This window comes from Mustela nivalis, assembly GCF_964662115.1.
Source record: "Mustela nivalis genome assembly, chromosome: 8".
NCBI lineage: Eukaryota > Metazoa > Chordata > Mammalia > Carnivora > Mustelidae > Mustela > Mustela nivalis.
In genome coordinates this window covers 52,948,761-52,970,105 of record NC_139027.1, presented here as the reverse complement: position 1 = coordinate 52,970,105, position 21,345 = coordinate 52,948,761, and the positions used below count along the sequence as shown (strand labels likewise).

Sequence of the window (21,345 nt, the reverse complement as noted above, 5' to 3'; positions counted from 1 at the left end):
AGCCACCCAGATACCCCATCTTCCTTTCTTCTCCTCCCCCCTCCTCCTTCCTTCTTCAGATATATTTACTTATTTTTTTTAAGATTTTATTTATTTATTTGACAGACAAGAGATTGCAGAGAGGCAGGCAGAGAGAGAGAGGAGGAAGCAGGCTCTCTGCGGAGTAGAGAGCCCGACGTGGGGCTCAATCCCAGGACCCTGGGATCATGACCTGAGCCGAAGGCAGAGGCTTTAACCCACTGAGCCACCCAGGTGCCCCATATTTACTTATTTTAGAGAGAGAGTGCAAGAGGGAGAGGGAGAAAGACTCTCACGCTGACTCCCGCTGCGCACAGAGCCCAGGGTTGGGCTCAGTTTTACAACTGTGAGATCATGAGCTGAGCAGAAACTGAGAGACCCTTAACTATCCCACCCAACCAGCCACCTCGAGATTCCCTCTTTTCTAGTGCCCATGAAGCACAAACAAGAATTGATCTATCAATTAGAGCATAAAAAATTTTATGTACAAATTAGGACACCTTTCTGGAAGTCTATGTTTCAACACATATTGAAAGGCTTAAGAGAATACGTGACCATGAATGTGGTAATATCCATTTTATGAAAATTTATCTTGACTAGATCATCAAGAAATGCAGTATTTACAGTAGTGAAAAACTGGAAACCACAAATACCTAACAATGGGGGAGGGTGACCAAATAAATTATTTTATCTGTATAGGATGGAATTCCTTTTAACTATTAAAGAATAATGTTGTAGAAGAATATTTAATAAAATAGGGAAATAGTCTGCATTATGTAAAAAAAAGCAGAATATAGAACACTATAGGCCCATCACACAGGAACCTATATACATGGAAAAAGTCCTGAAGGATATGCACACACCAAATTGTTAAGAATAGTAATCTCTGGACGGTGGAATTCGGATTTTTATGTTCTTCTTTTTGGTCTTTTTAAAACTTTTAAAAAATATTTTATTTATTTATTTATTTATTTATTTGACAGAGAGCGAGCACAAGTAGGGAGAGCAACAGGCAAAGGGAGAGGGAGAAGCGGGTTCCTTGCTGAGCAGGGAGCCCAGTGCAGGGCTCAATCCCAGGACACTGGGATCATGACCTGAGCTGAAGACAGATACTTAACCAGCTGAGCTGCCCAGGCACCCCTTCTTTTAGGTCTTTATTCTTTACATTGAACATGTATTAATTTTGCAATGAAAGATTTTTTTAAAATATTTTTTGAAGATTTTATTTATTTGACAGAGATCACAAGTAGGCAGAGAGAGGGGTCGGAGGCAGGCTCCCTGCTGAGCCCAATTCAGGGCTCAATCCCAGGACCCTGAGATCATGACCTGAGCCAAAGGCAGAGGCTCAACCCACTGAGCCACCCAGATGCCCCACAAATGCTGTTTTTTAAAAAACACCTCTCTGAGAAAAAGCCAGACAAGACTGAAAAAGTTAACACAGATGACTCTGAGCTGTGTATTCCCTGTATCTGACTGTACCTTTGCTTTGCTTGCCCCCAGGGAGACACATCTGGAGACTACAGGAAGGTACTGCTCATTCTCTGTGGAGGAGATGATTAAAATAAAATCCAAGGATAGGAGGAGTCCCAGCACTTTGGATTTCTTCTTTTAAGTTCATTTTTCTACACTGCTATTAGCATTATCTCAGAATGCTTATTTCCAATTAAAACGCCTACAGATGCTTCCTAGGATATAGACTGACTATATTACTATTCATCTATAATTACTCATTATGATGCTTTAAAGCTGTACTTGCATTTCAAAGCTTATAAAACTTAAAAGGAGATCTAAAATTAAAAATAAAAATGTATTCCATGCTTTTTAAACAGATATCTTCCTCATCTGTATTTCTTAGAAATTGGAATGTATTAAATTTATTTCATGGTTTTGGTGAAAAACTGTTAAAGTGGAAGACTGAAAGATTGTCTTAAAATCAAAGTATTTTCAAATACTTTGTATTTGAAAGGCCAGTAATTTCTTGACTAGTTTTAGCCTTTAATTGGCTAAATTTAGCCTTTAATTACTAAGGCTAGCAATTTCTACTAGTAATTTCTTGATTTGAAATTGTGAGCATCTAGCTCATAAGAATATCCATCCAATTTGCTATTTTACATGGTCATACTTTGAAGACATCCAATACTCTCCTTTGTTTAGATTTTTATCTGCACTGTTAGTTGATCTCTGTGAAAGTTTGGATGGGAGACTTCCTTCCTCACATCTTATATTAAGATTATTTACTCTCTCCAGGTTGAAGTATACCAAAATCAGCCACTTGTCTGAACAAATTAAATTCTTAGTGTGGTTATACAGATCATGTATGTGCGGTTAGCAAATATAAATGCTGAACATTCCACAATATCATGGTTAATATCTTAATCAAGCTGGAAGATGAATGGAAAAAAAATTAAGTGTCCAGCTAGGTACTATTTTGGTGATGGGTGTAATATTCTGAATTTACTTTCACTTAAAGGAATTTTTTTGTGCTAAAAATAATTTTTAAAGTATTTTTCAATATTGTTGATTTGTACTAATTTACATTTGCATTGTGCCTTTCAACTCTAGAATTATTCTGAAGTTGTACTTGATTTTATTCCAAAGTTCAGTTGTATACAACATGGAAAAATAATTTTAATAAAACCTGTTATCTTTAAAATGAGGTATATTCTTTCTCTGACTTTTCCAACTATCTTTAAAAACACTTGTCACTTAGTTTCTATTAGAAACTACAAATTAAGAAAAAACAATATATTTAGTCTTATGTACACTTATTGCTATAAAACTAATGTTCACATATACCAAACACTACTTAATGGTATAAAATAATGTATTTTTTCTCCAGAAATGAGTGATGCTCTCTGTTCTACTAAATAGAACATTTGTATTTAGTAAGAATAATTGTCTTCTTTGTTCATTCTATAGTATCTATTGTATTTTGATGGATGAAATATAAAGATATTTTTTCAATTTGTTTCTACTGCCCATTATAAATGCTTGAGTTACTGGTGAAGGCTACTTGTATGACTGCTTAGTCATTCTGATTAATTATAGGAAACAGTACTTCTGCTTTGAAACCTACCTAGAAAAGTATGGAATCTCCAACTTTATTTTCTTTGGAAGCATTACAAATTTTTGGTAGTTTTATCTTTAAATTATATATATAACTTAGCCAAAATTTTCATACAAATTGCATTTGTTGACTGGAAGCAGGATAAGGCCACCTTGGAAAAATGGTGGCTTATTGTCAGAAACCAGCATGATTCTGGAATATTATTATGAGGCAACTTTTTCTCTCCCATTGTTCATTTATTCATGGGCCTATCTCCTGGCTTTAGATGGAAATTGAGTCAGAGGATAGAGCTGGGACTTTTCTGGCCACTCTTAGGTTTTAAAAAGTCCTACTGTGCAGTCCCTTAAGGTCATTTTAGTAATTAATATGTCTAGTCAAAATTTCAAACTTGATTTACAGTCGAGGCTTCTTCCTTTGTTTAGCTCTGGCCTATTGCCAGCAGGAATAAAGAATAAGGTGAACTTCTCTTCTTTCTCTACCTTAGTTTCCTTCCACACCCAGCCCAAACTTAGCCAGTGTTGTAGCAGGAGGGAGCAGTGTTGTAAACTGGAGCAGGGAAGGTCTTACCTGACTGTTGTAGAGGATCAACACTGTTTAACAAAGGGAAGTATTTAATGCTGATTTTTAGGGGCATTCTTCTGGATTCCTTTATCAACCTCATCACCAGGGAACTATTCCTCTTTTGTTCATTTAGCAAGGCAAATGTATTCTCCTTTTCCAGCCCCTAAGAACAGCAATCCCCTCAAGTGTTCTTTGCTGAAGTCAGTGTGTCCTTCCACCCAGTTCTCTAGGACAGAATCCAAGATGATCCGAGGCTGGCTATCTTCTGGTAGCCCACACTTCTAACATGGGAGACACTTGCACATCCTTTATGCTGATCCCCTTGCTGCGGACATTCTCTGTCCCTCTCTTCCCCACCTCCCACCAACTTGCCTCAACCAGCCTCTACCTTTCAGATTTCTCAGGAACGAGTCAGACACCCGTGCACTGGGGCCCCAACTACACATACTGCTGATGGGAGTATAAATTGGCAGAATCATTTCAGAGAACAATTTGGCAATAGCTAATAAAGTTGTAAAGTTCCTAGGGAATCCACTTCTAAGAATTTATTTGGTGAATCTTTGCACATGGTGTTAATTGCTACTCTGTAAGAACATTAAAGTAGAAGCAACCTAACTTCCAAATTATGGGTTAGTGACACAACGAACAGTGAAGATTAACTGGAGATTTGTCAACTGGATAAGTCTTGAAAGTATAATTTTGAGAAAGGAGAAAGGTGCAGAATGATAGGTACAGTATGATTCCATTTAATTACATGCCTAAATGTTCTAAGGAACGCATTTACTTACCGGTATAAGAACATTGCATGGGAAAAATGATACACACTTTCCTTAGGGTGTGGTTACTGCGGAGGAGAGACAGACTGGGATGGAGGAGGATCTCGTTCTCTATTCTATTTAAAAGAATGCAGTTTTAATTTTAAATTCCATCATACTTGTGGGTCCATAGGTGTTTACCGTGTTACTCTGAGTAATTCATTGAAAATACTTTATTTAAAAAGTAGCAGAAGGGAGTCAGGGAGTGAAAGCTGGCTGTCCAGAGTCCATAGCAACGGCTGTACACTCCAGACAGACAGCTGTAAATTTTGCTCGGGCCTCCCGAAGGCACTGTAAGCCCTGCGGGTGCCGGTACCAGACCCTACCCAGACGTTCCACTGCCGCTAGGAGAGAAGGTAAGGAGTGCAGGGAACACTTGCCATAACCCGTCTAGGGCAGCAGAAGGCTGATGTTTAAGAAACACAACAGCCTAGCAAACTCCACATTACAGGGCCTCCTCCCTGAGGAAGCCTGCCAAATCTCTGCAAGGCGTGATCCTAGCGAGTGGTGAGCCCTTCTAAGGAAGAGTCCAAACAGCACCGTCCTTTTTGTCCCTTGCCTAGCACAGAACCTACTAGGTTAGGTATTCGGAACTCAAGGAACTTTTGCAGAGTGAATCAATGAGGGGGGGAGGGGCTCCCGGTCGGGCGAATACAATGGGGTGTGTAGAATAAGGCGAACCTCTAGGTTGGCCCCAAATTTCCCGGTAGTGTGAGTCCCAAGCTGACAGCACCACAGCAAGGGCCTACGCGATTCCCGGTTCTAGCGCGCCGGGTACTTTTCGGCGCAGCCCCACCCACCACGCACGCTCGCCTTTCCCCGCCCCTTCCGGAGGCTCGCCGCGCGCACGCGCCCTCCCGTCTGCGCTTTGTTGCGAAAGCAAGGGGGCGAGGTACTGCGGTCCCGGCGCGCCGCGCGCATAGGCGCGGCGGGCGGGGCGGAGGATGGACGCGGTAGCGTCCGCTGCAACGGTTGGGGCTGCGCGTGAGAAGGTGGCGGTATAGGCACCCGGGCTGGTTGGAGGCCGGCGACGGCCGGGGCATGGCGGGAGACGGTCTCCGTTGGGCTCCCTGAGGTGCGCTCCCTGAAGTCCCGGGGAGCCGTGGTCCATGGGCTCGCTGAGCAGCCGAGTGCTGCGCCACCCGGGACGAGCCCGAGCCCAGCAGGAGCCGGGTTCTGGGCCTGGGGGCTCGACTCGCAGGCCGGAGGCTGGCGGCGATGCGGCCGGCCACGGCTTCTGTTACTGCCCGGGCAGCCGCAAGCGCAAGCGGAGCAGCGGGGCCTTCTGCTACTGTCACCCCGACTCCGAGACAGACGAGGATGAGGAGGAAGGGGACGAGCAGCAGCGGCTCCTCAACACCCCGCGCAGGTAAGTGCAGGGACGCGTCCGCACCTGTTGGGCGGTTCCAGGGCCGCGCCTGCGGATAAGCCCCGCGCCGGCTGCACTTCAGGGTGCGGTGCTGGCCAGCGGGTGAGGACCAGATGCGCCCTTGACCGAGAAGCGTGGGAGCCAGCCCGATGCGCGGCGGATGGGGAGCGCCTTAGGAGACGCCTGGCGTTCTGGATTATAAACCACAGACGCTGCCCGAGTGGCATTACAGCCCCAGGATGAGACTGGTAAACGCCAAGCCTCATTAAACCTCAGACTGGAACGGCTGGCTGGCCTTTGTCCTGAGTGGGTGGCAGGAGAATGAGTTGTTTTGCATCCGGTTACCTTAAGCCTCCCCCCGCCCCCCGCTGTCTTCCACCAGTGTAAAGAGAAGTGATCACATACATGAGGAGTTCTCTTTAACTGTAAAGGCGAAGTTTATCAATACTGTACATGTGTTCCTTACCAGGAACAAAGTCAGAGTCTCTAGTACTTGAACGCTGGCCGTGGGTGTGTGTCAGTCAGTGCTGCAACTTGCTTAACCTTTTTTCAAAGAGTTGAAAAACAGGGTGTTTACTTGTGAATTAGAAAATCAGAATGTAGCTTATGCGTAGAATGTTTTCACATAAAGCAATCTGGTTGCCTTTCTTTTTTTTTTAAGATAATCATTGGGGTCACATAAATGTAATTTATTAAATGAAAGTTTAGAAAAATATTTTTAAAAGTTTGCTACACAAGTGTAACTTAACTATTGTAAAATAAAAGTATTATGGATTATGTCTGTTAATAGTTTGATATCTAAACAATCTTTCATAAGTTTTATATATGAATGCTTGTATTTATTTACAAAAATGAACACCACCTTCTCCTCCCCCCTCCCCCTTCACCCCCACCACCTTTGTGGAGAGTCAGTCTAATATAAGGAGCTCAGATTCTGAGTTCTAGTCTGGATTCTGTGCTTAATAGCTTTAATTCCTCCTAAGTAAAGTGGAGTTGTTAATACTTGGCTTTTAGGGTTTGACGAATACTTGATTGTGTATAATGCGCGGTCCCTGATGTTGAAGCACTCAGTAAATATTATGTCTCCTTGATAATTTGGCACCCTTTATCATTACAAAATGTCTCTCTTTGTCCCTAGTAAATTTCCATTATTACTTTCTTTTGATAAGTGTTTAAAAGGTACATCTTTTCCATTTTTCTTTTTTACCTGTATCTTTATAATAGATATCTTGGAGAGAGCATGTAATTGGGTTTTTTTTTTAATCCTTTAGGATAATCTCTGCCATTTAATTATTTTTTTAGACCACTTATATTTAATGTCATTATTGAAATCTATGTCAGGATCCATTCAAAAAAGAAATTATGCTGTAATTTGAACAGGGAAATTTTAATATAACCATTATTTGCAAGTAATGGGGAATTAACTACTGAAGGTAAACTACTGAGGTAAAGAGATCTCTAAAAATATACAGGAATAGAGGATTTAAAGGTGCAATCACAACTTCGCAGACTGAAACAGAATACCCAAGAAAGAAACAAATTTGGAATATAGCCATCTTTCCCCACCAGAGATTCAGATACTGGAGATGGTATGGCTATAGCCCACACTAGACGGTAGAGAAGTTTGCTGTGATGTGGTAGGCCAAGGTGAGAAAGCAGGCAGCTGCCTGTTGGGATGCCAACAAACTTGCCTGGAGCCTTTCTGACCCAAAGAGCCAAAAATATTTACTCTCCAGACCTTTATAGAAAAGCTTTGCCAACCCCCGAACTACGCGAGTTGGCTAGAATGGAAAGTCTTTAAAGCAAATACTTATTAGAAAATACATGGAGAATTTAGTATGTTTTGTTATCAGTGGAAGAGGCCTGGTTATTCAGCCTGGCATGGATGAGGAGTGTAAGAAAATATTAAGACCTAGAAATATGTGTGTTGGCACCAGTTATGCTCCCTGAGGTTGTCTGATGCACTCTGCCATCTCAGCCAGCTACACCATGAAAAACTGTCGCTTCCAACCCAAACTTCCACTTCATTCACACCTTTTGACAACTGTATTTTTTACTTTTATGTTAGATAACTATTAAAACTCAGCTGTTCTGTACCCAGATCTTCTGTGTTTGCTGTGCCTAGACTGTCTTTAAATTTTGAAACCAGTAAACAGTATTTGTTGTTAGAATTATGTAAATACTGTTCACCTCAAAGTCAAATAGTGTGATAGGATTATAAATGATACCTTCCTGGGTGCAGTGTCAAAACTCCATGTTTTTCTATTGGAGACATTTTCTAACCTCACGTTTAAGTGCCATCTTTTTTCTACGTTCCATCAAGTGCTCAAATTCAGGCCCTGTTTTCATTTGTATCTTATTGCAATAGTTCCCATTTTCCTGGTTTCTAACTGCCTCCCCCCTTCTCACCATTGACAAAAGAGTAATATTCCTTCATAATATATTCAGGTTTTCCTATCTTTCCAAACATAGTTTCATGGTGTTCTCCTCCAAACCCAAGACCCCTGCTCTTGAGTCCCTTCATCTTCCTGTTCCATTCTGGATCCATTGCTCTCCAGGTCTGAGCTTATCCTGGGACTTGATTTTACCACATCTCTAGGATTGGATCTACTGTTTCTGTAGTCTTTTTTTCTGTAGTCTTTTCTTTTCTGCGTCTTTTCTTTCTCGGTCATTTTAGAGAACTGCATCCTCCTGTATCTTCCTCAGAAGGATGCAAAAGGAGGTAATTCGGGCTTATCTAAATGTGAATTTAGGGGACGCCTGGGTGGCTCAGTTGGTTAAGCAGCTGCCTTCGGCTCAGGTCATGATCCCAGCGTCCTGGGATCGAGTCCCGCATCAGGCTCCTTGCTCGGCGGGGAACCTGCTTCTCCCTCTGCCTCTGCCTGCCATTCTGTCTGCCTGTGCTTGCTCTCTCGCCCTCTCTCTCTGATAAATAAATAAAATCTTAAAAATAAATAAATAAATAAATGTGAATTTAGACTTTCACCTTATTCATCCTTTGAGTATAGATATTTAAAATAACTTCATATATAACTTCATACCATTGAGGACATTACTTCATTGTCTTCTAGCCTACAGTGTGGATGAGAAATTGGATTCTGGTCTAATTCTTTTTTCTTTGTAGGTGACCTTTTTTTCTCTGGAAATTTTGGGGTTTTTTTCTTTGGTATTTTGGAATTTAACTAGAATGTGCTTAAGTGTGGGTTTTTTAATGCCTCAATACTTGGTTGATCCTTACAATCTGGACACTAGTTTGGAAAAATTTTCTTCCATTAATCTCTTCCATGATTTCCTTTTTCCTTTTATCTTTGTTTTTTCTTTCTTGGACTCCTCTTAACCAGATTCTGGGTTTCTTGGATTCTACCTCTTTTCGTTTTTTTTTTTTTTTTTTTTTTTTTTCTTTTTTCTTTTTAGTTTTTGTTGTTGTTGTTGTTTTATATTCTGGGAAATTTCCTTAACTTTCTCAGTCAGCCTCTGTTTTGGCTTTGTAATTTTAGTAACCATGTTTTTAGTCTCTAAGAGCTCTTTTTTCTTTTGTTTCCTTTATCGTAGTGTTCTGTTGTTTTATAAATGTAGTAATCTCAGATATTTAGCTACACTAATTTTAGAGTGTTTTAAGTTCTCTCTTCCCTGAATTAATATATTTCCTCTGGGGCCAGTTTCTCTCTTTTTAATAGTCCTCAGTGCTCCTAATTCTCTTCATGTTGTGTCATCCTTGCTTGTCTTTTTATATTTAAGAATGAAAAACGTATGTGTGTGTGTGTGTGTGTGTGTTTTAATTGAGTAAACCTATTTCTACTAAGCCTTCCCTTTAAGTAGGAAGACTGACTACTAAATTGGATGATGGGGTGAGTGAGTTTGTTTAGAGCAGAGATTCCCAAACTTTTTTTGTTCACAGCACAGCAATTTTTTCCATGGTTCCTCTGGTCCTAAAGAAGTATCTCATAGTTAGGTTCAAACTACTGCTTAATAGTAGTAGATAGCATGGTATCTGAAAGATGCATTGCTGCCCTCGAATATAAAATATTCTACACGCATCCCTGAGTTTGCTGTGGTGCTCCAGGTGCTTCGACACATAGTTTGGGGACCATGATTCAGGGTGAATGTGTCAAGAGCTCACAGGCTACAGATTTCTCAAACACCAGAATGAGGATTGCTTTGTCGGGTGCCAACACCTACACTAAAATCTTGGCTTTTCCTGAGAGATTTGTCCTCTCCTTCTTAGAAGAGCCTTGGAATCTTTATGTCTGAATTATCTGTACTCTGGTTGTCTGTATTCTTTGTTCATACACTGTGGAAGAGGCCATTCAAGGAACACGTTTCCCCATTTTCAGCCTCACTTTTACCCTTTTGCTTCTCCTGAGACCCCTCCCCTCAACCCACACAGGCTTCTGAAGGGCAGATGGGCTTCAGCCTCCATCCTAGACCTTCATGATGCATTCCGGGCTGTGGCTTCTGCTGCTCTTTTCAAGTGATAAGCCCACCCTTACTTTCTGCTGTTATGGGCTTAATCCTTTCTGTTCTTTTAATCTTTTATGTAATTTGGGGATGGTGCCATCAGGGACTGGAAGCTATATTGCCCCATTTATTTCTCAAAGTAACCCAGTAAGGTGGTTGCTACTAATATCTTCTTTATATCTGGGGTAACTGAGCTATGGTGGAGCTGGGACTCAAACCCAAGTCTCTCCACCACCAAAGCATATGCTCTTTTTACTGTCTGTTGGAAAGACTTGTCAAACACATTGGTTCAAAACATCATCTGAAACACTTCATTTTCTTAAAGATTAAAATTTTTTAACTACCAAGAAAACTTGTCAGGATTGGCCAGGAATATAAAAAGGTGTTCATCGGCCTCTGCCTAGGGCTTTTCTTATTCATTGGACCATCTTGAACAATGATTATCAGACTTTAAAAAATATATAATTCATCTTTTAAATGAAATCTTAACGCAGAAATCCCTAAGTTGTGATGCTGTTCTAGTTGAAGTTAGGTGAGGATGCCCAGGGTTTGTTCCCCAGCTCTCTCTGGTGGCCCTGAAGACACTTCTCCATTGAGCATAGTTTTGAAAACCTTTTATGTAAAGCTGCAAATCATTGGTCTAACGGGGGGGAAAAATGTTGTTTAACTAGTTTAAAATGTTTTGGTACCAAAATAAGATTAAATCTAAATTATTCTAAAAATTACTTGGGTAGGTAAAATTCTTACTCTTGTTCTCAGTTTTGAGGTTGCATAGAAGTATCATTGTAGTTGTATTGAGATCCTCCATAGTACTATTCTCTAAATGAGGAAGTAAGCAAAAATCACTGTGCTGATCTACAGGTAATTCACTTAGTTCAACAATCACGATTTGCAAAAATGATGCACAATGAAAGGTCCCATCTAGCCACTATTAACCGTCTTAGGAATAGAGTACCCTATTAGATAACTACTGTTATTAGTTTCTTAGGTACTAATGTAAATTTGAATATTACATGCTTCTGTCCTTTTACGCAGAGGATAAGTTGGCTCTATTTCTTAGAATTTGAACAAAAGGAATATTTTGAGTTTAATGCAGAATCAGTAAAACATTCAGTTTTACACATATATAAAATTTGCTTTTCTTTTAACAGGAAAAAATTAAAGAGTACATCCAAGTACATTTATCAGACATTATTTTTGAATGGTGAAAATAGTGACATTAAGATTTGTGCTCTAGGAGAAGAGTGGAACTTACACAAAATATATTTATGTCAAGTAAGTATTTTATTTTTCTGTTTGAGCAAACAAGGTAGTTACTTAAAAATAGCTCAAACTCTTTCAAGTCATGTTCTTTCTAATTGCATTTCATAGCAGTCTCTTTGTACGGACAGTAGTTGTTTAAGTCCTGTCATCTGATTTCAAAGTCTTGTTTTATCAGAAATACAGCACACAGTTAGTATAGTCTAGAAAACAGATTTTGAATTTTCCTTGTCAACCAGACCAGCAAATATCTTTTGATCATTACTACAGTAAGGTTCTTATTTTGGTACCTTTTGTTGACAAAAGGGAAAAAAGTTAGGGAAAAATGTCTAAAGTTAAGATGGCTGAATTTTTTAAAAAATGTAATTATTTAAACTAGATGAACTTAGCCAAAATGTTATTTTGTAGATATGGTTGAAAATGAATAGAAAGTTCTTGACACTTACTCTTCTTTCCTTCTGGAAAATGCAGTTAAATTAAAGACTTAGCAAATACAGAGTAATTCATTTAGCTGATATACCTATTTGGTTTGTGTGCTGAAAATATTACCATCTTTGGTAATATTGTCACCCCAATTTAAAGGTTCAGAACTCTGAAAATGAAAGAAAATTTTGCTCTATTGGCTCAAATATTTTACTCATTTATTCTTTCATCAAATCTGTCTATTCTTTCTTCAAATCATTGTTCTAGGCACTGGGAATAGAACAGTGAACAATTCAGTTTTTATCCTATGGAGTTTATATTTTCTCTCTTCTTCACCGTTTGACAGTAATTACTGGTAAGACAGTATAGTATAAGATTTTCAGTAGAAATATTTTAAAAGAACTTTTTCTATAAGAATTTAATCATAGCGGTTTTTATTTAATTTTTTTGAACAAGTTTACTTTGGCTTGAAATATATAGCTCAGGGAATATATCAGAATATTGGTCTCAACTTGAGGATAGGGTCCATAACTTCTTTTTTTAATCACTGAAAGCACTTTTGTGGATTTAAGGATGAGAATGCCTCAGTGAAGGCTTTCCCTCTCAAGAGCAACTATATTGATTATAGTATAAACCACATGCTGAAATATAGTAAGCCCCTAAGGACAGAAACAATGTCTGTTTTGTTTACTGCTATATTCACAGTGCCTTATACATACTAAGTATTCAGTAAAATTAGTTACTCTTTGATGTATTCCAAAGTATTCAAATTATGGAAGGTGCTATCTAGAAGGTAACTAAAGGCTTCATCCATTCTGGTACCTTTCCAAGAATTGAGGTCCATTCTGGAATTTTCTGACTAGATTAAACTTTAGATTAATCCTGATTTCTGGGCATCATCCCACCAACAGTAAGGATTTAACAGTAGGAGGGTTCTTAGTCTTCACTTCTTCTCAGTGCATGATCTTGTATTTACGTTATGTCTTGTCATAGGTTTATGAGAGTCTTAAATATATGCTGTATTTTCTAAGCTTAAATTTAGAATGTCATTGAGAAGGAAAACATACCTGTAATAGACTTAGAAATTGTTTGAACTAAGTAAAAAAACTAATGTAAGCTTCAAAAGTAATATAGGAATTCAGTTCAGATAGTAATATGAGAATTTGGTTTAATTTTCATTAAATTGATACTAAACAAAGTATTTTGACATACCTAAAATATCCTTAATTTCATTATCCTATAGACAAATTTAGCTATTCTTTTTCTCCTAAAATAATATGGATTCATTTTGTTAGAAGAATTAGTTGGAATTAGAAATGGGAAAATAATTTGGAAGACACAGAAAGTACTGGATAATTGGGTGTTTTGTTTTGTTTTTTAAGTCTGGCTACTTTTCTAGTATGTTCAGTGGTTCTTGGAAAGAATCCAGCATGAATATTATTGAACTGGAGATTCCGGACCAGAATATTGATATAGAAGGTAACCATCACCATAATTACTATTATTTAAAAATTATAACATAACCTTTTTATGCTTTTGGTAGAAAATAAATATTTTCTTCCAACCTTATAGGCTAGAAGAAAGCTTCATTTAATACCCCAGAGTGTCAGCTTTGTATTCATTTTCTCAGCTCCATAGTTTTTACCAATTCTGTTCTATCTGTTCCTAATCTACTTGTAGGCCTTATCAATCTGTTTACTGTTTACTGTTCATAATTATATCTGCCTGGGATACGGAGGATGTAGGGTGAAGGAGGGAAGAGTATGACTCTTTTTAAAAATCACATAGAAAAGCTGGTTAAAAAAAAAAAAAAAGGAAAGGAAAGAAAAGCTGGTATATAGTGTTTATTGATTATTTCCCATGTATGAAGACTTTCTCTGGGAACAAGAGGGTATGAATCATGTAATCAGTGTTTAAGAGCTCTGAGTTCTTAGATGAGGAAGCCGAGAGGCCCAGAGGATTTAGGGACTTATTTTAGGCCTCAGCAGTTTAGTGAGCCTCAGTGGTCCTGTCACTCTCCTAATTCCTGTTCCACTTCTCCTTCTCTGCTCCCCTCTTTGATTGCCCAAGTGTAAGTACCCAGTACTCACAACATAGGCAAAGAGAAAAGTTAAGGATATTTATAAAACACATGCAAGAGTGACAGTGGAGAGAAGGAAGGACAGGCCTAGATAGCTGTGGTGGCTCAGGGAGAGTGTTTCATGGAGTGGACCAGGTGCTATTCCCCACTCCCCAAGAAGGAAGCACTGAAACATCAGGGTTAAGATCATCATGGGGTCTGTGTTGCTTAATGATTGGTCTACTCAGGGTATCTTTATAAAACTTTTTCCAAGAGTATCTTAATATCAAGATTAGTTGTAGAAGAATTCAACTCTGTTAGGTAGAATAAATGGCAATTTGTAACATTGTTATTAAATTAGCACCATTAATCAGTTACCGTTCCTAGCATTTTAAATAGTGATACTTCTCTTAACCTTTTATGTACGTACTACATTTTGATATATGTCTTCAAGTATAAAGATGGTCATTATTGTTATTTTTGTAATACTTTTATAGATGTCACTGTTATTTCATTCCCTGGGTCTACTTTGGCTTTCAGCACTGCAGGTTGCCTTTGGGTCGCTATATAGAGATGATGTCTTAATAAAGCCCAGTCGAGTTATTGCCATTTTGGCAGCAGCTTGTATGTTGCAGTTGGTGAGTATGCACATTCTTCAAAGAAAGGATCACAGTTGGATCTTTGTTTCAAAGTATATATTCTAGGGGCACCTGGGTGGCTCAGTGGGTTAAAGCCCCTGCTTTTGGCTCAGGTCATGATCCTGGGGTCCTGGGATCAAGCCCCGTGTCAGGCTCTCTGCTCAGCAGGGAGCCTGCTTTCCTTCCTCTTTCTCTGCCTGTGTCTCTGTCTACTTGTGATCTTTCTCTGTGTCAAATAAATAAATAAAAAATCTTAAAAAAAAAAAAGTATCTATTCTAAAAACAAAAAGCTTAGCTTTTTATAATTTTTAAAAATAAAAATGAAATGTGTAAATATGTCATTTGTGATAAGTCACTTAAAATGCTTAACCCAAAAAAATATAAAGTAAAATGCTCAGTGAAAACCGATTTATTATAACTCAGGGGGTCATCCCGTCTGTGTAAGATGAATGCAAGCTATTTCAGTGTAGATACCTTAGAATTACTATAATGTAAGAGTTTACTTGTCTAAGTCCATTTACAGATCTCTATTCATTAATGATTTATCTTGACTGTTATTAAGCAGATCACTTACGATTACAAATTTATTTAGGTCATGGGTTTGAAAAACATTGAGTGCCCACTTTGTCAACTTTTTCTTAATTATGAAATAATTGTGGTAAACCACATAAATATATATAATCCATTGGTAGAATGACAGATTTGTTCTTTCAACAGAAGTATATTGAGCAATGTGTCAAACTAGGCATAGGAATTTAAAGGTAAATTAAGACATAGTACCCGCCTTCAGGAAACTCACAATATAATGTGTGTGTGGAATGGGGGAGGGAGGGTTGATAAATAGACCCAGAGATAAAGTGAGAACTGCCCAGTATTATAGATACGATAATAAACATTCTGTAGGATTTAGCAGATGAACAGAGGGAGTGGTTAGTTTAGCTTGGTGGTACAAAGGAGGAGGTTGAGTTTTGAAAACTGAAAACGTATTTATCTTGCAAAAAAGAGGGGAAGGAAGCATTTTCTACAGAGCAAATTAATACTAAGAGATGTGAAACAGTAGAGGATCAGAGAATCTGAGTGGAACATGGCTCTAGCACAGAGATAAGAAGCTCCAGCACAATAAAAGAAGGGTTGCAGAGAGCATAACAGAGGCCAGACTGTGAAAATCCCTCTATACTTTAGACTTTATATGTAGGTACGCAAGTGAGGGATGGGACAGAGGGAGAGAATCCTCAAGCGGACTCTCTTCTAAGCACAGGACCCCATGGGGCTTGATCCCATGACCCATGAGACCATGACCTGAACTGAAAACAAGAGTTGGACACCCAACCAACTGAGCCACCCATGTTCCCCTTTTGGAAAAGGGGAACAATCAAAAGTTTTAGATCAAATCAAAAAGTTTTAGAAAGTTTACTTCAGAAGTTTTAGAAAGAATGCTTCAGAAATAACGTAAAGGATGTATTGAAGAAAAAATGAGTACATTAGAGACAAAATCTTATTGCAGTAGTCCAAGTGAGCGTCTAAAGTAGGGCAGTAGCAATAAGCATGGGGAGGAAAAACGGGATCAAAGAAAGATTAATCAAGGGTAATCCACTGGACTTGGTGACAAGGTGTTAAGAGGAAAGCGGAGGAGGTTAAGAGGGGAGTAGTCTCAAATAACTTTCAGGTAAGTTTAAAATCCTTAAGGAAGGTCAGTATTTTATTTTGATCTTTAGAAAAAGTTCACTAAGTTTCCTTTTCTGTGACATTTGTATACTTATTTATTTGAAGTATTAGTAAATAGCTTGCTCAATATACTTAGCTGGGATCATTTAATTTTTTAAATTTGTCATCCTTTCAGTACTTATTTTTAACAAGTACACTTTATTTTCTAACTTTAGTCCTTTTGGTTTTATCATAAACCTATTTTCTGCATCATCTTTATGACTTAACGTACTAACTTAATAATATACTTGCATGATGAATATGTTTCAGAAGTTTAGGTAAAAAGTGACATTCTTTCCATATATTGAATAAAATTAGTTCATTTGAAATCTTACATATAAACATTTCAGATTAATATTTTAGTGTAAATAGTAATGTATTTGTTTTAGGTGCATCTCTTAGAAGTTGATAAGTATTTTATACTTTAATAAACACTTTCTGATGATTCATACTGTTTACTTGTCTATCACATGGTCACCTGAGTATGTTAAAAGATCTTAATTTTAAAAGAACGGGCAAACCAGACATAATGCTGCTTAAATTTGCAAAGTTCCCAGAGAGGGGAAGAATAAAAAAGAAAGAGAATAGCAATATTCAGCTCTACTTTACTGCCTTACTGCTTTTACCCCCTCCATTCTGTTTTTCAATTCCAAGTATTTAGTTGAATACTTGCTGGATTTTTTTTTTTTCAGTATTTTTATTGGACTTAAAAATTTAGGCTTGCTGCACTTAATGAGTTTTCTTTCTTTTCTTTCCTTCTTCCTTTTTTTTTTTCTTTTTTTACTTTTTAATATGTAAAAGCACATATTCAGAGCTAATTTTTCCCACGTGAAATGGGCCTTTCCAGTGCTTATTTATATTTACAGGATGGTTTAATACAGCAGTGTGGTGAGACAATGAAGGAAACAATTAATGTGAAAACTGTATGTGGCTATTACACATCAGCAGGGACCTATGGATTAGATTCTGTAAAGAAAAAGTGAGTTACCTTTTTTATTTTTCCTCCCATCCCACTTGTGGGAATTTGGCTGCTTTCGTTTCTTAAGAGAATGTATAGCTGTAAGAAAGAAAAAAAAAATAGGGGACTAGAATTTTGTTATAAAAAGTTCTTTTTTACATTTGGATGAATTAGTAAATTCCTTGAAAGTGTTGTCTTTGTAAATGACCATGGGTGGGTTATACATGCTTATACGTGGCTTAGAAAAACTCTGGTCACTCCATGTATTTTCTATTAATCGTTTTTAAGTAATAGGCATCATAGACATATTTATCAGCACACCTACTGGCAATGTTTTTAACTCCTGAGTATTATAGTACCCATTTTCAAATTAGAAAGAAGGTAATAGAAGTGTGAAGGCCCCTGCATAAATGATGTAACACCAACTTGAAATGAGGTTTTCTTAATTAGAAATGCTCTTATTAATATAAAGAGAATATTTCCTTAATAACTGCTGACAAAAACAATACTAAATTTTTGGTTGTTAAATTTAAAAATTTGAGCATGTTCTGGCAAGACTAACTGTTTTTATTTTAACTGTAAGTCCTACTATATAAGACATAAACACAGGATTTTTTTTATGTATCATGTAATAAATAATGCCATGTTTTAATTTCAGGTGCCTAGAATGGCTTCTCAACAATTTGATGACTCACCAGAATGTTGAACTTTTTAAGGAACTCAGGTATTTTAATTTTAAATAACATTGTAATTAATCACCCTAAAATAATGGTTATTTGTTAAAGTATGCATTTGCTTTATACAAAAATATATTACTTACGAAAAGTGAATAATTTCATGAAAGGTATCTTGACATCTATGAACTGAAGAAATGCTTCATGAATTTGTCATAAATAATACGTGTATTATGTCTACTATTTTAACTAATTTTGATTGAATAATTCACTGTTACTATAAAACTATAGAAAAATGTCAAGTGTTACCTTACCTTTGCTATGCTCTGAGAGAATCTAAAAGTTTGTTTTTTTGTGTTTTCTTTTGTTTTTTAAAGATTTTATTTATTTGACAGAGAGCAAGAGAGACAGCCAGAGAGGGAACACAAGCAGGGGGAGTGGGAGAGGGACAAGCAGGCTTCCTGTAGAGCAGGGAGCCCAACTCAGGGCTCAATCTCGGACCCTGGGATTATGACCTGATATGAAGGCAGCTGCTTAATGACTGAGCCACCCAGGTGCCCTGAGAACCTAAAAGTTTATTTAAAAACCTTCTTTACCATTTCAAAATTTAAGTTTTAAAGATTTTATTTTTAGTAATCAGACCCAGTGTGGGGCTTGAACTCAGAGCCCTGAGATCAAGAGTTGCATGCTCCAGTCAGGCACCCCTGCAAAATTAAGGAAGTTGTTTTAAACTTTCTGCTAGGCCTGATGAAGTCAAATTCACAATGAGGTTGGCCTTTTGAATAACATCGGCTGATAATTCCTTCCTGCCTTCCTTCAACAAACACTTCTTGAATGTCCGCTATATATGAAGGTACTCTGTTAGGTGCTGTGAAGGATGCAGAGGTGATTATGTTATGGTTTCTGCTCTCGAAGAGATGGGTCCTGTGATGTCAACTTCACTGATTTGTTGGGGTTTTTTTTGTGGGTTGTTTTTTTGTTGTTGTTTTTCTTGCAAGGGTGGGTAGGGAAGTGGTGGGGGAAAAGATAAACATTTTTACATTTAAATACAATATGGAATAGAGAGAATTCAAGTTTCTTTGAGCTTTAAAGATGAAATACAAGAAATCATAGAAATGTTATTTTTTTGGCTAAGACCCATTTCCTGGATTCCTGGGTCCTTTCCTTTCCTCTGCCCTTATGAGGTAACGGGTAAAAAAGTTTGAGAAGTATTTTTCTGCAAAAAAAATCATTACCTAATAATGGCAAGGTATAAACGAAGCTCTGCATTATGTTTGGTTTGAAAATCATCAGGGTACCTGGGTGGTTCAGTTGGTTAAGTGTCTGCTTTCAGCTCAGGTCATGATCCCAGAGTCCTAGGATCAAGCCCCACATCTGGCTCCTTGCTCAGTGGGGAGGCTGCTTCTCCTTCTCCCTCTGCCTGCCACTCTCCCAGGTTGTTCTCCATCTCTCTCTCTGTCAAATAAATAAAATCTTAAAAAAAAAAAAAAAAAAAGAAAGAAAAGAAAAGAATTAGGAACAGTTTAATCTTTTTCCTTTTTTAAATTTCTCATTGAGGTCTTTCAAAAAGAAGATAAATTGTAGTGGCCATCTTAAAAACCTAGAGGTTCTTCTGGTTTTTACGGCTTAAAGGAAGGGGGAGAAACAGCTGGTGATACCAAATTTAAACTAATACATATTTCTTGATATTGCTCTTTAATAGTGATGAAAACATGCTTTAAGACTAAGCAATTCTCTTAACCCTCAATGTTAAAGGTTACTTTGAACATACAGATGTTTCAGTGAATTTTGATGAATGCCTTTTTTTTTTTTTTTTTTTTTTTTTTTAAAACAATGAATGGGCCGGAAAGGCAAAATAGGAACACTGCCACTCTATCAGGGCATAACAAAAGATACCTCATTGAGACCTTTTTTTAACTTGATTAATCAGCAGATCAAAGTTCTTTGTTTTCCTGTCAGTTCAAAGAAAGACCTTTCAGAGGATTCTCTCTGAATTAAAATATCCTTGTGCTCAGATAGGTTATTTCTGTCTAAGATTCTTTGTGTTGGGCAAAAAGACTGATGTCATTTTCTTTTCATAAGAAAGACTTAAATTTTTTAGTTCCACCAAGATGTTTTAGCCGTGCATGAGGATAAACTCACTATACCTCTCTTTTTCTTTTCTAGTATAAATGTCATGAAACAGCTCATTGGTTCATCTAACTTATTTGTGATGCAAGTGGAGATGGATGTGTACACAGCTCTTAAAAAGGTATTGACATAATAGTATGTAAGGGCATCACCTCAGCATTACTTATAATAGTGAAAAACTGGACACAGCTGGTGTCCAGTGATAAAGGAATGGTGTAAATATAAGAAATGCTAAAGGAAATATGCCAAAATGTTAAAAAAAAACTTTGTTTGCTAACATGAGTGATTTTAATTTCATTCTTTATACTTGTCAACCTTTAAAGTACAATAGCCAGTTATTTTACCAGCAAAATGGATTTATTTGGGAATAGTAGAGCAGTTGGACTTTGGGACATGTAAGCTGTAACAAACCATAAGCAAGTCCAGACCTCAAGGGAGAGGGACACTACTTTATCAAGAGAAAGAGGAAGTTGGGAGGGGCTGCTTTGAATGAATCAAAATCCCTTGGAGAAAAGCTAGAGTTGCGTGTTGCCTGTATCTTCTTATTGACTGAGCTTGTTGCTGGCCAAGAAGAAATTCTTCCTTTCTCCTACTAGAATGGTAGAGTTGGCTTCTTCCTATTGGGAATGCAAGGTACCTCTCTTACTGTTGGGTCTGCAGTTGATATCAAGCTGTGGGCCATGAGAGCTTGCATCCTATTTCCTTTGCTTGGTTTTACATACTTTTCTATTCTAGAAGTATGTTTCTGTTTTTTTCCCACATGTTTTTCAACAACAAGCTTGCTGTTATGTTATTTACATAGTCAGAAATGTTAAATGTTTTATATGGTTTTCAGAAATGTTTTCAAAGTTGAATTAATGACTTCATGATGAAATTTTCACTTTTTCTAGAAAATGGTAAAATTCTTTAAAGACCTTATTTGCGCTTCAGGCATATGTTTCATTTCATACTTTTGAATCATCCTTTTTTTTTCTTTTTTATAAATCATTTTTATTAACATATAATGTATTGTTTGCCCCAGGGGTTACAGGTCTGTGAATCATCAGGCTTACACATTTCACAGCACTCACTATAGCACATACCCTCCCCAGTGTCCATAACCCAACCACCCTGTCCCTAACCCCAACCCCCCAGCAACCCTCAGTTTGTTTCATGAGATTAAGAGTCTCTTATGGTTTGTCTCCCTCCCGATCCCATCTTGTTTCATTTTT

At 37.7% G+C, this 21,345-nt stretch overlaps 2 protein-coding genes across 9 annotated transcripts in view; both read left to right on the top strand.

Moving 5' to 3' along the window:
* The window catches only part of ANXA4 (annexin A4), a 73,690-nt gene extending 71,019 nt beyond the window's left edge, over positions 1-2,671 (top strand). For all 8 annotated transcript variants that reach the window (XM_082744091.1, XM_082744087.1, XM_082744088.1 and 5 more), the window contains one exon: positions 1,519-2,671. In XM_082744091.1, the coding sequence (XP_082600217.1) occupies positions 1,519-1,578 (60 nt within the window). In that variant the 3' untranslated portion in view covers positions 1,579-2,671. The remainder of the gene's footprint in view (positions 1-1,518) is intronic.
* A 2,634-nt stretch (positions 2,672-5,305) lies between these two features.
* Positions 5,306-21,345, top strand: part of GMCL1 (germ cell-less 1, spermatogenesis associated) — a 40,000-nt gene continuing 23,960 nt past the window's right edge. The window contains exons 1-7 of the mRNA XM_082744065.1: positions 5,306-5,830; positions 11,440-11,563; positions 13,354-13,450; positions 14,571-14,668; positions 17,239-17,351; positions 17,989-18,054; positions 20,171-20,255. Of these exons, the coding sequence (XP_082600191.1) occupies positions 5,571-5,830; positions 11,440-11,563; positions 13,354-13,450; positions 14,571-14,668; positions 17,239-17,351; positions 17,989-18,054; positions 20,171-20,255 (843 nt within the window). The 5' untranslated portion in view covers positions 5,306-5,570. The remainder of the gene's footprint in view (positions 5,831-11,439; positions 11,564-13,353; positions 13,451-14,570; positions 14,669-17,238; positions 17,352-17,988; positions 18,055-20,170; positions 20,256-21,345) is intronic.